Source organism: Myiozetetes cayanensis, unplaced genomic scaffold, assembly GCF_022539395.1.
Source record: "Myiozetetes cayanensis isolate MyiCay16 unplaced genomic scaffold, myiCay2020 scf6-25, whole genome shotgun sequence".
NCBI classification, from domain to species: Eukaryota; Metazoa; Chordata; class Aves; order Passeriformes; family Tyrannidae; genus Myiozetetes; species Myiozetetes cayanensis.
The window spans coordinates 31,323,247-31,338,872 of NW_026087853.1; the positions used below are offsets into that span (position 1 = coordinate 31,323,247).

Sequence of the window (15,626 nt, forward strand, 5' to 3'; positions counted from 1 at the left end):
TTACCCAGATTAACACAATATTATTAGAGATCTATTATGGCTACTGCATTTATCAGTGGCAATTCCTACTCTGTATTTTTGTTGCTTAAAAAAACTGCACTATTTGTGCTTGTGGAAGTTTCTACTGAACACAGCCAGACACATAATGACAAATTAGTTATAATGAGAATAAGCCCAGCTGCACCCAGCCCCTCTGATTTCTGGGGACCAGACAGAATGTAAGAGGGTTTATTTTGTGCCAAATTTCTCGCTCTTAACACTCGGGACCCTTCCCCTCTCTCCTGCACTTCTCCTAGGAAGACTGATCTCCCCTCACTGTGCCCATGGGGAAGTGAAAACACATTCTCACACTCACTTCATTAAATTTTAGTGGCTAGAATTAAAATTTAATGTTACAACACACAATAGTTTTAATCATTTTGTCTTAAATTTTGGAAGGAAAGCTTCTGTCCAGATGCAGTCTGGCACAGGATGTTCATTGTATTCCAGTTAATCTATGGGGAACATGTGAATATTCCCCTCAGTAATGTAATTCGATTCAGTTTATGCAGGTTTTCACAAAGTGAGCTAGCAAAACCACAGCATTGGAAAAGGTTGTCTCTTCCCCTTCATTCATCAAATTTGATGAAAAAAGTCTTGGAGTTCAAGACTTTTTGAAATAAATTCTCAGAATGTTTTCATGATTATGTTATTTTACTCTGGCTTTCTTCTTGGAAACAATGAATCATTATAGAAGAAATTAAGAGAAAAAAAAATAGCCTGAGGTAGACATCTGGTCTAGAACATTTCATCCCAAACTGTTAAAAATATGCCAAGTCACAAAGAATGGGAACAATTGGGCAGCTTTAACAATGCATAATGTTGCCCGACCCACCCACTGCTATACAGTGTAAAACAGGAGAAGTTTCCCAGGTGCTGGGCTGTGTGCCCCACACCATGTGCTTAGGAAGCATAAACCCACAATTTCTGTTAAAGGAAATTTTACTTGCGTTTCTTAATTACTTACTGCATCACATCTAATTGGTCATTCTTGCTGTGTCTCTGTGTGGGCGAAAAGATGAATCTGTGCCCTAGAAACTTTTATTTCTTGTCTTTAACACAGGGAAACTATTTATACAAATTGATAGATAGGCATACCCAACTGCACCAGAGCAAACTCCAGTGGTCAGTTACAGTGCCCCAGGTCACATCTCACTGAGCAAAAGATCTATCTTGCTGCTAGATAAATGCTACACAGCTGTGGTCATGCATTTCCCACAAAAAACCAGATGAGACAGAAAGACCTTGCCACTAAAGACACATTCCAGGAGTGGTAAGGAACAGAGAACAGCATCACAACAGTGATACAATTTAATACTTGGCTTTGGTTAGATACTAATGAGCATTATTTAAGTGCGACTGAAAGATAAACATATACAAGGAACAAGCTTTCAATTTCAGAAGGAAAATTGAGGGCTATAGAAACTGTTCATTAGCATAAGTCCCTCCTTAAGTGGTGTCACCAAAACTCCGTTTATATATCTGGGTGCATGGTAGCAAGCTGCAGACTACTGTAAAATTTTTCTTTGCCCGGGGATTACTCACCTAGTCGATAAGCTTGTATTTATGAATTTACTTGGGGCTTCTTTATTAAGATCCTAAAACTTACTGGAGGCTACATCTTGTGGCAGTCCTGTTCAGTAGTTACTACAAGAAGTGACCAAAGAAAAGCTCATTTTCTTCTCTGGTTCCCACTGCTCTCCTAACAACCCCCAGGTGCCTGCCTCTGGCAAGTTCCACCAAGGGGACCCAGGGGCTGAGGGGTGTTCTTCGGGTCTGGCCTCACTTTGTGTTTGCAGTTTAATTAGCAAAAGACTAAGGCTTCTTGCCCTCCACATGCAGTCATCAGTAGAAACATTTTCATGCTTTTTACAGGAACTTATATCCTGCCTCAGATCTACATTAAATCCATTCTGAATTTTGTGGTTACCTTTCCATTGAGCCAATCTTTCTCAAGGTCTGTTAAAAAAATCTGCACAGTAACTAGTCGTATTTGCTGCGTATCCTTGTATTGTAGGTATAACTGGAGGCTTATCTTGGGGGAGTCCAGGCTGCACATTAGGAAAAGGTTCTTCACCCAGAGAGTCACTGGAACAGGCTCTCCAGGGAAGCGGTCCCAGAGTTTGGACAGCGCTCTTAATCACAGATTAGTTTCAGCTAGTCCTGTGAGGGAGGTGGCCTCGGTAATCCTTATCGGTCCCTTCCCACTCGAGATATTCCTGGTAGGCGAACCACCGACCCCAGAGGCAGCCCCCGCCCCGGCTCCTCCTCCTCCCGGCCCGCGGGGCGGTGCCGGGGCCGCGCTCCGGCACCACTCGCAGGGCCAGGGTGGCGGTGCCGCCCGCTATGGCCGCCGCCCGCCCCCGGGGGCAGCTGACATGGCCCGGGCCAGCGGTGCGCAGCACATGCCGGCGGAGACTGCCGGGGAGCCGCCGGAGAGCTACCAGCTGCGGCAGGAGAACGAGCTCCAGGTGCTGGAATCCATCTACGGGCAGGACTTCCAGGATCTGCGGCAGAGCCAGGCCTGGAAGGTAGTGAGCGGGGCCCGCGCGGTGCGGATGCTGCGGGGGGCGGAGCGGGACCGGGACCGGGACCGGGGCCGGCGGCGGGGACGCGGCTGGCGGTGCCCCGGTAGTGCCGGTCCATGTCTGCCCTGAGGGGCGCATCTCGCCTCCCCCTAGCCCTGCAAGGGATCGCCCTTGCGATTAGTTCTCAACATAGAAGTGCTCGCACTATATGCAGTGCTGTGGTTATAAATTGCATTTTAACTAATTATCAGGCTTAAAAAAATGGCCTCTTAATTAATTGCTTAACCGGCTATTCACATACCTGCTTAATTAATTAATCGCATCGATATATATATGATGATCTTTGCACAGTTATTACATGCTGTGGTTTTCTCAAACTGTGGCTGTTTCCATAACTTAATACTTCAGCTTTCATTTTTATAGGTTTGGGATTTTTTAGTTACACCTATTTGATGCTCAGGTCTAGTACTCGCTACTCTCTTGCATTTAACTTTCGTGTCTACAATATCTAATTGATGTTTTTTTCCAACTATGCTTTTGGCACTTTTTTCCTGGACCTGGAGATACTGATCACTCTTCTATTCTCCAAGTTCACGTCTACTGTCGTTTCTTTTTACATTCTTTTGTCTTCAGTTTCTACAAAATATATCATAGCCTCTGCTGTCTTTTTTTCCTGCTGTAGATCTGAACTTAAAATTTTTGCAGCAGCTTTGTAACTTTTTTCTTTTCTCGTGGAGTTTGGTGAGAACACTCATAATAATTTGTAGGGTTTTCAGAAGTGTTGCAAACCTCACTCCCTATTAAAAGTTCTACCTGACATACTCTTGACGTGACCTGTTCTCTTCCTTGCTGGAAATGCAAATAGAAAATAGAGGGGATAGTTACCATCTGTTTCCTTATTTGTTTTTCCACGTAGTCTTGCTTCCCTATCAGTTTTTCGTGTTACTAAGGTATGGGTTGTTTGTTGGGTTTTTTTGTGTTTGTTTGGGATTTTTCTGTTTTGTTTTGTTTTTTAAGTTCTAATTAAAAAGAAAAAGTTTAGAATGTTTATATGGGCATATTTTACTTTACTCTGATTTCGAGTAGGTGATTTGAACAGGCTGGGGAGGGATGAAGGCAATGCTTGTTATAATTCTGGTTTATGTCTAACCCCAAAATATAACTAGAAAAAAACTACTGTCCATTTGTTTGGCCACATAAAGTGTATATCAGTGTGACGTTATGGTCTGTTGCCATGTCAGAAAATAATGATTGATGTTAGTGATCTAAACCAGAAAGAAACAATTTGGTGTTATAATAAATTTAATATGTGTTATTCCCTAAATAACCTGTATTTATTTAATTTTTTCCTCCTGCTGTTCCACAGTAAGCAGAATACAAGAGTTTGGTTTTAGAACCTCATTTCTGCTCAGTCTGAATAATCTTTCTAATAACTGTAACTATATTTATCTGAAGAAGTTGCAAAAATATTCTGGATATACTGTGGTACTCAGTGGACCAGTTCACTGTCACTGAGCAATATCACTGCATTAACATATTTTTTTCATTATTTGGATGATGTAACCTGTATCCTACTATAATATATGTTCAGAGTTGAATGTTTTCATTAAAACAAAACCTTTTCAATCTGAAGTTTTTGTTTTGCATTTTAGGTGCGACAGCCTCCTGAAATTAGTTTAGTTCTGCGTCCTCAGGGATTGACTGGTGCTAATGAAGTGTACGCCAAAGTTGACCTGTGGGTCAAGTGTCCACATACTTACCCTGATACGTGAGTGAACATTATAACTTTTTTTCTCAGTTATACCCTATAACAAGGACATAACAGCTAAGATAGCATACCTACAGACATTTTGCTTGTACACTTTATTTTAAGTATTTTTTTAAGTTTAGCTAATATTTATTTATTGCACATTTCTTGAGGTTTGTGTAAGCTCTATAGTGGTGATAAATTTTAAACATCTGTTATGCTAGTAATATTTCAAAAGGTTTGTTAAGTAAATTACTGGTGAAGAGCTGAATGATAAGGTTCTGCAGGGTTTCTTTGGTAGTTCTGCTGTTAAGTGTAACCAGCAGGTAATCTGCAACCAGGAAATTTGATGGTAGAGAATATGAAACAGTATTTCTGGCTTTATATTGTATATGTAATATTTATATTCTGTTATTTTAGCACTGACTAATTGCCAAGTGACCACAAACTCCATTTCTTTTCCTTCACACACTGTTTTTATCAATATTCTGTTGCTTGTTCCACTCAGTTTTTCTAATGAGGAGTTTTGTGTGTTTTGTTGCTGTCCCTCAGAGTTCCTGAAATACAATTGAAAAATTCAAAAGGCTTGTCAAATGAGAAGATAAATGAACTAAAATCCAGATTAGCTGAACTGGCAAAACAGTGCCGTGGAGAGGTAAGAGCTTTTCATTTCCTTGAGAAATATACTCTGGACCAAATAGTTCTAAAAATGTATGGTATAATGTAGTGGAATACATCCACATTGGAAGTATAAGTTGCATTGCTCTTAAGGAAAGAGGGACTGTCTTTCTTAAGAATGTTTCTAATTAATGAATGTTGAAACTGTGGATTCTCTTAAAATCCAGTGCCTGTGTAAATGATGCAAGCTTTATCCCTGTTCAAAGGTTCATGTTGTGAGGTTTAGAGGTTCTGAGTTATTTCACAGTATGAAAAGCAATACTAACTCTAAAACTAAGAGCTTCCTGCACTTTTCAAGTTAATTTGATTATTGTAAGAGGCCATACCTGTTTAAGCAAACAGCAATTCCCTGGGGAGTTTTTTGAATGTGGTCTTGTTCATCTCATTCTTGTTGAACTGAAGAGCAAGAGACCTTTCTTCTAACACAAACTCAATACTTGAGTTCTCTGGCTATAGCACAGTCACTCCATGCCATTGTGCCTTTTTTTCTGCTGTGTTTAGGAATAGCAAAATTTGAGTTTCTCCTGAATTGGATAAAAAGAGAAAGAGAAACATGAAGCTTAGACCTTGTTTCTATTTTAAGGGATTTTATAAGTCCTCAGATATGTTTAATATTTAAAATAGCTTTCCATTCTTATTGAGGCTGAAATGTTTCAAAGAATTACTAGAAGAGAATTCTTGGTGAAAGCAGTGTTTATGGTATGTTTCTTATGACTGTTTGGAAATGTTGCAGGTAAACATATTTGAATAGCCCCATTTGACTTTTTAAAAAGTGAGAAATATGCAGCAGTGGATGTTATATGCTGAAATGGGATACTGTTTTGCTTTCAGTTTCCTAAGCCTGTCAACTTTAGAGATTTGGCTAGGGCTGCCTATTATTCAGTCTTGCCATAACAAATCTTTTTTCATTTGAATACTACTGTTTTGATTGCCAATTTTTCTGGAGATACTTTGAAAAGAACTGTTTTAGCTAGGTACTGTTTTGTTCATTCTGTTCAATAACCAAGAATTTCCTCAAAGTTTTCAGTATCTTTGGAAATTGCTGCCGAATTGCTTTTTTGAGTGGGTGTTATTTGACTATGTGATGTACTTCTTTCAGGTGATGATATTTGAACTTGCCGACCATGTACAGTCTTTTCTCAGTGAGTATAATAAACCACCTTCCAAGTCTTTCCATGAAGAGATGCTAAAAAATCATCAAAAAGAACAAGAAAGATTAGCTCAGGAGGAATTGCGTAGGGCACAAGAAGTTAAGAGAAGAGAGGAACAGGAGGTAAGAGAAATCAAAGTAAATAACTCTGTATTCTTAACGTAATCATGATTTGAAAATCATTCTGCATAGTGATGTGTTTTAGTGAATTATTACCTTATTAGACCTGTCAGTATGAGTTGATCAATATGCACTGTATGAACTATCTATTGGTCTAATTGTAATATTTTAATGATGTGGTTTAAACCCTGAGAAATATTTATGTCTTAAACAAACCTAAATGTTGATTCCTGATCCTGTGAAAATCACTTATCAAGAGGACTTTGTACGTTTGCTTACACTTGGGTATATAGTAAGTGCATTCCATTTTAACTAGGAAGTATTAGCCAGGCAGACAGGTAACCATACCTTCTTTCACCCACTGGGTGACTGCAATGTTCACTATGACAGACGTCTCTAGAGAGCATCAAATTTAATCTAAAGAGACATGAGACCACCTACATTCTTCACTAGAAATGAGGTCTCATAGAGGCTAGTAGTGTGGAGTCTCCACACTGTGAGGAATATGGATAGAATAGCTCTGGGTTTGTTTTAGTTTATCCCTCTATCTTTTCTCTCTGTGAAACTTTATTGTTGGGTCTGGCAGAAGAAGTCATTTGCCTACAATTCCATTCTCCTATGTCGTATATATGCTGTTAACTTCCTTAGGAGAGCTATTTTGACTGCTCTTTTTTTATTCTTGTGACATCCACAAGTCCTCTTTAATACTTCTGAAAAATCAGCATCATAGCTCTTTCTTTTAAGCCAGAGTAAGATTTTAGCCGTTGCATTGCGTGTACTGTTGCATCTTTAACAACACCAAAATTCATTTCAGCAACGTGAAATCCTTAATGAGATTCAAAGAAGGGAGGAAGAGAAAAGAGAAGAAAGAAAAAAGAAAGAGATTGCCAAACAGGTATTCTTTCTAAGCAGGTGTGCAAAAAAAACATTGCAATAAGCTCTTCCCAGAACTCTAGCATATGCTTGTAAAACTTTGAGAGACTTAAATGACTAAATTTTCCTGGACATCTTTTCTCATCCAGTGCTCTTAATAGATCTAAGGTAAAATAGGTTCTTGATGATATGGGTTTTATTTCTAGAATATACTAATATCTTAAGTGTACCAAGATATTTTCAAACACACATAGAAAAAAGTTGGTATGTTAATGATTCCAGTTTCTTTACATTCTTGTTTATGGGCAATGCTGAAAGGTACTTTCTGGAATCTCAGCACTTTTTCCTTGTCCTCATGTATGAATTTATTATGAAAACATTACTTTTGTGATCTGGGTGACTTCATAGAATGATAATTATAACTCATAAATTTTGAAGATAGGAGTGATTTCTGTTCTTACTTGGTGTCTTTCCTGATTTATAGGAACGTTTGGAAACAGCTGCTCTGACAAATCAAGAAAATTCTCGCAGTAGAGACACTGCAGGTTATAAAGTTGCTTCACGCTTAAATGGGAGCTGTTTGGAACATGGGGTGAATAGTAAACACCGACCAAATTCAACTGGACGCTCAAAGTATGTCGGTTTGCATGTAGGTTTTTGTTGTTGTTGTTGTTGATTTTTGGTTTTCTGTGGGTTGTTTTTTTTTGCAAACATTAGATTTCAAAGTGAAATTTGAAGGCAAGGGAATAGTGTGTCATGTTCATCAGTTTGTTTTGGTCTCTTCCTCCCCCTCCTCCCCCTTCATTTGGCGTGGTTTAACTAATTCACGCACTCTAGATAACTTTGGACCTTTCCAGTTTTTAAGGTCTGTATTCAACTCCTGGCTTTAAATATTGAGACCCAATGCAGCATGATGTTGCTGCTAAAATACTGGATTTCTAATCAGACACATATTTTTGCACTAACTCAGCATCTTTGAAGTTAATGGATATTATCGTTGGATGAAAAAGTCTCTGAAAGCTAATTCTCTTGCAGAATTAATATGTTTAGGGACTAGGGCATGTGACAATACTCTCTTTTTGAGTTGGAGAAAAATGTTCTGTTCACACTGCAGACGAGAACGACAGCTTTCTGTTAGTAATAATGAAGAATCCCCTGGAAACCATGAAGTTTTGAACTTCAGCACAAGTGGTGCTGGACAACTTACTGTCCACAAAGGAAAATGTCTAGGTAAGCAAAATTACAATTGTAGCTTGAAATGCTGGTTTTGGGACTACCTGTTTTGGTTTTGTTGGGTGGTTTCTGTTTATGAAACTTCCCTGTCTGACCATCCAGGAGGCACTGTGGCCGTCACTCTCACACAACCTCTGCTGGGACTGAAGTACCTTTGCAGCTACACAGCATACACTCGCACAGTCAGACCAGCTTTCCCTACTGGCTCCACCCTAGGTTTCCTGTGGCAGTGTCAGATGTCATGATCCTCAAAATAATTTAATCGTGGTGTAATAACTAAATAACAAGACTGACAGTTAGAGCCTGTGCCTCCAAGGAAGGACCCCAAACAAAGGAACCCCTGGGTTTTTATACCCTCACAGTCCAAGTGTGGGAAAGTCTGGGGGTCTCGGCTCCTGCTGTCTCTGAGTGGGGTCCATGGCTGGGCCACAGATCCCTGTGCCCTTTTGCAGGCAAAGGGTCAGCAGGCCACAGCTTCTTGCCTCAGGCTTGGGCTCCTGCTCCCCAGAGCTCAACCTGCAGCTCCACTGCAGCTGCACATCCAGCTACCTGCACTGAATGTATTCTTTAACAGTTTGCTTTGTTTGTTAACTTAAACAATATTAATGGGTACAAGCAGCAAGGATAGAGTACTGTAGTGGATTGTGATATGTCACAATAAGAATGGGAGAGAGTAATAGGAAAAGTTAATTTGTGGTAAATGTTTTGCATTTTTCTAGACTACTTTAAATAAAAACCTGCTTCTTCAGGTACAATTGCATAACTGAATAACCATTAAAAAAACAAACTACCCTCTTAATGTTTTATATTCTTGGCATAACTAAATTAATACTGAAAACTATTTGCCTTTAAATTTAAGTAGCTAGCCTGTCAGATATACATGGCTACCAAACAAGAAGTCCCACATTAGCTCTCAGTAGCATGTGAAAGTGCTGATAAGCACAGGGTGGAAGGGCATACTTACTCTCCTTCCATTGCTGCTGATAGCAATGGCATAAAAGCAGCGGGTTTAGCAAAAACAGACTTTCAGAGCTGAAAGACCTCCATGAAGGACCCACACGAATGGATCATCAAATGTTTTCATTGTTGTTTTCAACACAGCACTTCCTCAGTGGAGGGATGAACAACCTGAAAGTCTCTGAAGCAAGGAGAATGTTATTGTGTGTAGAGTTTGGCATTTGCTAATCAGGAAGGTTGTTCATATAGTAAAACTTGGAATTCTTTAAAATGTGTAACAGTTTTTTGCCTGTGTAGTACAGCTTTCATTTGAGTACTGCTGCATAGCATTCAGTCTCATCAGAACTGATATTTGCCATACCTACTATGTAGATATGGCTCTTGTTTAGTTGTAAGTAGGTTTATATTTCTGAACTTTGGAAAACAGGCTTATTGGTGTTTATTTAGCATTTATTTAGCAGGAGCTCTTGTCAAGTCCTCAGAAACAAAAGAAGCCATGTTCCTCTTTTCTCCCTTTATATACAGGCAGGGATGAACAGCTTGGTAAATCAGTCTACAATGCCTTGGAAATTCGCAGTGGAGACTTTGTTTTAATATACGAGTGGGTTCTGCACTGGCAAAAAAAGATGGGAAGATTTCTTACAACGCATGAAATGGAAAAGATTGAGAAGTCTAAGAAACAGGTAACGTTTTGCATTTGGCTTAATAAAGATTAGGTGAGGCTCAGTGGTTTTCTTGAGGTTGCTAGTCTGTATTAAACTTTAGAGGTTGGTAATGAGCTTTAAAATGCTGATATTTAGAGTATTTGTACGAACGAAGATAAATATATGGGGTATTCAGGAGTTCCTTTACAATAATATAAATGTGAGAAAGTGTGTTTGCAAGTATGCATAAATAATAAAATATTACAATTCTGAAGGAAGAGGTACCTGTCAGAAATCGACACTGTACCTTCCTCTTGTGTACAATACTGCCTTTTTAGAAAAGTATGAGGATGTTATATATTTTATACGTATTTTGTATATGTCATATATTTTAGTAGTGGTGTGTTCACAAGATATGACGCAATGCATGTTATGTTGTGTTTCTCTACCAGCTTCAGGGTGCAGAAACAGAGTTCAACTCGCTGACGAAGCTAAGTCACCCAAACATAGTACATTATAAATGCATGAACCTTAAAGAACGGGACGATTCAATTGTGGTGGATATTTTAGTGGAACACATAAGTGGTTGCAGCCTTTCTACATACTTACACAAAGAGACTCCAGTTCCAGTTGAGCAGTTGCGCCATTATGTGACCCAGATCTTGTCAGCTCTCGACTACTTGCACAGTAATTCAGTAGTGCACAAAGTTCTTTGTGCTTCCAGTGTCCTGGTAGATGCTGAAGGCAACATCAAGGTGACAGACTACAGCATTTCCAAGCGCTTAGCTGATATCTGCAAAGCAGATGTTTTTGAGCAAACCAAAGTTCGTTTTAGTGAGGATGGTCTTCCCAACAAACCTGGAAAAAAAGGAGATGTATGGCGTCTGGGCTTGCTTCTGCTTTCACTCAGCCAGGGCAAAGTAACCACGGAATTTCCAGTTGCTGTTCCTGCCAATTTACCTGCTGACTTCCAAGACTTTCTGGGAAAGTATGTTTGTTGCATTCATGTATTTTTTGGTTTTGTTTTCTTTTGTTTGTTTGTTTTAGGGTTTTTTGTGTAACGATTTTAACAGTTTTTTTAAAGAACAGCTAAGTCCTCCCTTGTTGCTAGCTCTAGTTTTTAGAGAAGAGGTGATTGCTGTCTCATGGCTCAGGCGACTAATCTGGTTTTTGAGAGAGTGTCTGGTGCTCTCTTTTTCTCTGCTCTGCCACCACGTGTCACTGTGGATAAGTCATTTAGTCTGTCTTTGCTTCTTATTCCCATCTGAATGATACGGGTTATAATTTCTTAAATATAAAGAGAAGTCTTTGAACATTTACTCCTGATATAAAATAGTTCTGTCCTTGGTTTGCTAACAGGTGTGTTTGCTTGGAAGATAAAGAAAGATGGACTCCTCAGCAGTTGTTACAACATAGTTTTATAAACATTCCACGAATAAAAATACCTGTAGCTGAAGAAAATCTAGATGGTAAGGAACTTGGTTCTTCCCATATTTTGCTAAATAAGTGGCTACATGCCTTCAATAGCAGAAAAATTGAGCTGTGCTACAGCTTCACAAGACTGTAGGAGTGTGTTATATTAACTAACTTAAAAGCTAGTGTGATCTTTAAGTTCTTTATCCATGACTAGCTGGGGTGGACTGACTACTGTTGTTTCTTCAGTAGAAGCAGCTCATGCTTTAGTGAAACCTCTAAATTCATCCACCTCCTGCATGGTGTAAATGCAGACCTAACTTTATTCTTGGAAGATGATGTTCCAATGAGAGTTCTTTGCTCGTCATGTTCTTGTTAAAATCATTCCTTTGTCCAGCATAATGTTAGTAATTAAAAACTGTGTTAAGGTTTATGTTTGTACCAGAAGTTAACTCTTCACTGCAGAGCACTTCTGTGTTTTAGGTTTTAGTTGCACTTGAAGTTATTTAGGTTTTATCTCCTTCGTGGTACTTATTTGGCAGTCCCTCATGGCTTGTCCCCATGTTATCAGGGGTGGTAACTTTGTCTTCATTACAGATTCATCAGGTGTAGATTGCATCGAGACAGTTATACCCAGCAGTCAGATATCCAGCGCTTCATTCTTCACAGAAACACAGAGACAATTTTCACGCTACTACAATGAGTTTGAAGAGCTAAAATTACTTGGCAAAGGGGCTTTTGGAGCAGTCATCAAGGTATGGTATAAAAATTGTTTCCTTTAGAATCCTTTTTGGGGTTGCTTGTTTTCTCTGAAGCGAAACAATATATTCTTTGTTTGCATGGTTTTATTTATCTGCCAGTGTGCTGTCTCTGTGGTGTGGTTTTTATCTGAAATTGAATAGGCTGAAAAGTTTTGCAAGAAGTTCTGGGAGTCTGCGGAGAAGCCTGTCAGAATGGGGAAGCTTGCATTTGAATTGTAGTAATTTTCCAGGTGGAAGGAAGATTTCCTGTTTCATGAAATTATTCTACTTCTGGGTCTGCTTGGTAAGACATTTGTAAGCATTTGACTTTAGATTAGTTTGTATTTTGCAGGTAAGAAATAAGCTTGATGGTTGCTATTATGCTGTGAAACGTATTCGCGTAAACCCTACCAGCAAGCAGTTCCGGAGGATTAAGGGAGAAGTAACGTTACTTTCCCGCTTGAACCATGAGAATATTGTGAGGTATTACAATGCTTGGATAGAGAAACATGGCAGTCCTGTTCCCACTGTGTTATCATCTGAAACAACCGAAGAGAGAAGAATGCCCCCCAAAGCTGGTCTCTTCATGCTTACCACTGAGGAGACAAATGATGTGGAAACTAATGCTCCTCCTCCAGTTTTGACAAGTTCAGTTGAGTGGAGTACTTCATGTGAAAGATCCTCCAGCAACAAATTCAGTGGAGCTGATGAGGAGTCCAGTGATGACGACGATGACGGTGATGGCGTGTTCTCGCAGTCATTTTTGTAAGTAGGCTTCAGTATAGGCACTGTAAGGGACGTGAACAGAGTTCATTTTTCCAAGTTTGTGGTTTTTACCATTCTTGTGTCTTTTCTCAGAAGTAGTTCACTGCATTTTTGTTCTGTCCCCTTGTTCAAAAACAGTGTAGTTGCCAGCAGTCAAGTAGCCAGGAAAATTTGTCGGTCTATGAGGAAAATTTTGGTTTAGGCTTCATGAAGTTTATTATTTGTACCAGAATGCATGACTGTTTACATTGTGTTGGACTGTCTTGTCCAGCCTTAAGAGTAAGTGTTTTTTTTAATAAACAATAACAGAAATATTACAGATCTTGAAAAATACTAAACTTTCCCTTTCTTTTTTGTTTTGGTTTTTACTAATGTATTCCATACCTTCCTCCGTGTATGGTATGACCTTTTCACAGTGATGAATTTTTTTTTTTTTTTTTTTTGAAGCAGGTAAGGTTATCTCAGTTTTGCTTACTGCATATAGAAATTAAATTTTACTGATGCAAATATGTACCTTCCCTTTTAGAGACTAGGCTGTCAAAGGAAGTATTGCTTTGCAAGCAGGATACTTTTCTGGGTATTGTTTTCTTTTGCTCTTTTGTTTAAGGCATCTAGTTCTTCAACAGAAGCTTAGATTTTCTTTTTTTTCCGCACAAATAGTTTTCAGATTTCTTAGTAAATATTTCTTGGTATAAAAAACTTCTGGGTTTTTTTTCTTTTGCTTTTTAAACAGGCCAACTACAGATTCTGACAGTGAAATAATTTTTGATAATGAGGATGAAAACAGTAAAGGTCATTCTCCAGTAAGTATAAAGCTAATAAAAATTAAAAGATTACAAAATAGTCTTTGACAAACAAACAGGTCAGTTGGGAAGTTTTGTTTTGCTTGTATATATACACAACATATCAACATTGGTAATTTAGGGTGGGGGGGTTGCACTATTTATCAAGCAAGCTTTGTATCTTTTAGTTTCAATTTTTTTTTCTTTTTTTAACATGACATAGATTTGAAATTTAGGTTTCATCCAGATCTTCTGGAATGCTTTGCCTCCAGTGTCTAATGATGGCAAAATGTTACTCATTTTTAGTTTGAAAATGAGAGTTTAGTCACACCTGGTTTTCTGGTTTATTTAGAAACAGTGGCATTACAAAAACGTCATTATATTATTTTGCTACTTTTCAAACCTAACCGTAGAAGGTGAGTTCTCATCAGTGTGTTCCAGCCATTAAAAGATAATAGTATACATAATAAAAACCATCTGCACAGCTTCCTGTAGCTAACTGTTCTGTTTACTTTTATTGTGATAAAGAATGAAGAAGGCAATGAAAAGAATAGCCATGGAGGAGAAGACAGGAGGACACCAGTAGTTCAGACAGTGCATTACCTGTATATTCAGGTACAAACACGGTTGTGTGTTCAGATAAAAGCATACTGTTTACTTCAACCTGCAGAGACTTGTTGCTGGTTTTCATGAGAAAAGTAATGACCTTTAAAAATGCAAATGACTAACTTAGATATTGGGTTTGCAATAGGCCGGTTTTCTAAAGGCTTTGCTGGTGGAAGGTACTGTGCAATGCACATGGCTTGTTATGCCTTCCAAGGCTCTATAGTTGTGCCTGGAGAAAGCAGTTTTATAGTGCCGTAGTGCATCACAGGATAACTGTTGTTGCTTCTGTACAAGTAAAAGCTGGCAGTTCCTGACCTAACCATAGAACAACCCAACCAGCCAATCTTTGAGACCATGACTTGCAAAGGACTAGTTTACCTTGTACTTATTTTTTGTTTAGAATATTCATCCCAATCTCTTAACACTGTAGCTGGTGTTATTCAGTTTGGTTATGGTGCTAATTCCCAATGTGGAGTTGAAATATACTGTGTTGAATTCCAGAGGGAAAGTTGTCTTTCACAGGTGTGAAAAATTCCTCATTCTTTTCAGTGGCACAGTGTTTTGTATGCACTTTATTTTAATACAAAACAGTAATCTGCAAAGCCATTGTATGGCTCTAACAGTGGACACAAAATGAAATTCTTGCATGTTTGCAACTAAAGGCTTTACTGCTGCATCTCCTTTGTGTTAGGAGTTAGACTGTTTGTGGGAAAAGACAATTATCATAGCTAACTGTTCTGTGGTGATGTGCAATTTTATAATGCACTTAATGCTAGAGCTTGTCTGGAAGGAAGATACAATTAAATGGAATTAGATTTTAATAGGCTTGTTTGCACGTGTTGTGTATATTCATAATATAAATGAGTTAAGATGCCAAGTTAAAAAAAAGCCAGATTCTTTTGAGTTTGGGTTAAACACACATTATGGCTTGGCTGTTTTCACCTCGTTAACATTTATGTTAGAGAATATGCTACTCTGCAAGCTTATACTATTGTTCCAGAAAATGGAGTAGGACCCAAAAGTGGATGTATGTTTTCTAGCTAAAAGACTGCTCTCAGGAAAATTCCAAACAGTTCCATGCTTTGGGGATACTACTTGCTCCTGGACCATGGCAGTAATATGCATACTGACACAAGTCTCTTCTCTTGACAAAACTGATCTTCTTTCCCTCTGTCCCCTATGTATGAAGATGGAGTATTGTGAAAAGAGCACATTAAGGGACACTATTGACCAAGGGTTATATGAAGACACCAGTCGGCTTTGGAGGCTTTTCCGAGAAATTTTGGATGGGTTAGCTTACATCCATGAAAAGGTTAGTAAATATGACAGTTATGAGCTATCCATAATATCT

The 15,626-nt window shown here is 38.7% G+C and overlaps 1 protein-coding gene across 1 annotated transcript in view; it reads left to right on the forward strand.

The window, feature by feature from the left end:
* The first annotated feature begins 2,366 nt into the window (after nucleotides 1-2,366).
* Nucleotides 2,367-15,626, forward strand: part of EIF2AK4 (eukaryotic translation initiation factor 2 alpha kinase 4) — a 35,156-nt gene continuing 21,896 nt past the window's right edge. The window contains exons 1-15 of the mRNA XM_050334966.1: nucleotides 2,367-2,570; nucleotides 4,220-4,335; nucleotides 4,867-4,969; nucleotides 6,092-6,265; nucleotides 7,077-7,157; nucleotides 7,620-7,768; nucleotides 8,250-8,365; nucleotides 9,851-10,008; nucleotides 10,422-10,957; nucleotides 11,329-11,438; nucleotides 11,980-12,137; nucleotides 12,475-12,887; nucleotides 13,621-13,690; nucleotides 14,198-14,284; nucleotides 15,465-15,587. Coding sequence (XP_050190923.1) covers nucleotides 2,418-2,570; nucleotides 4,220-4,335; nucleotides 4,867-4,969; nucleotides 6,092-6,265; nucleotides 7,077-7,157; nucleotides 7,620-7,768; nucleotides 8,250-8,365; nucleotides 9,851-10,008; nucleotides 10,422-10,957; nucleotides 11,329-11,438; nucleotides 11,980-12,137; nucleotides 12,475-12,887; nucleotides 13,621-13,690; nucleotides 14,198-14,284; nucleotides 15,465-15,587 — 2,547 coding nt within the window. The 5' untranslated portion in view covers nucleotides 2,367-2,417. The remainder of the gene's footprint in view (nucleotides 2,571-4,219; nucleotides 4,336-4,866; nucleotides 4,970-6,091; nucleotides 6,266-7,076; nucleotides 7,158-7,619; nucleotides 7,769-8,249; nucleotides 8,366-9,850; nucleotides 10,009-10,421; nucleotides 10,958-11,328; nucleotides 11,439-11,979; nucleotides 12,138-12,474; nucleotides 12,888-13,620; nucleotides 13,691-14,197; nucleotides 14,285-15,464; nucleotides 15,588-15,626) is intronic.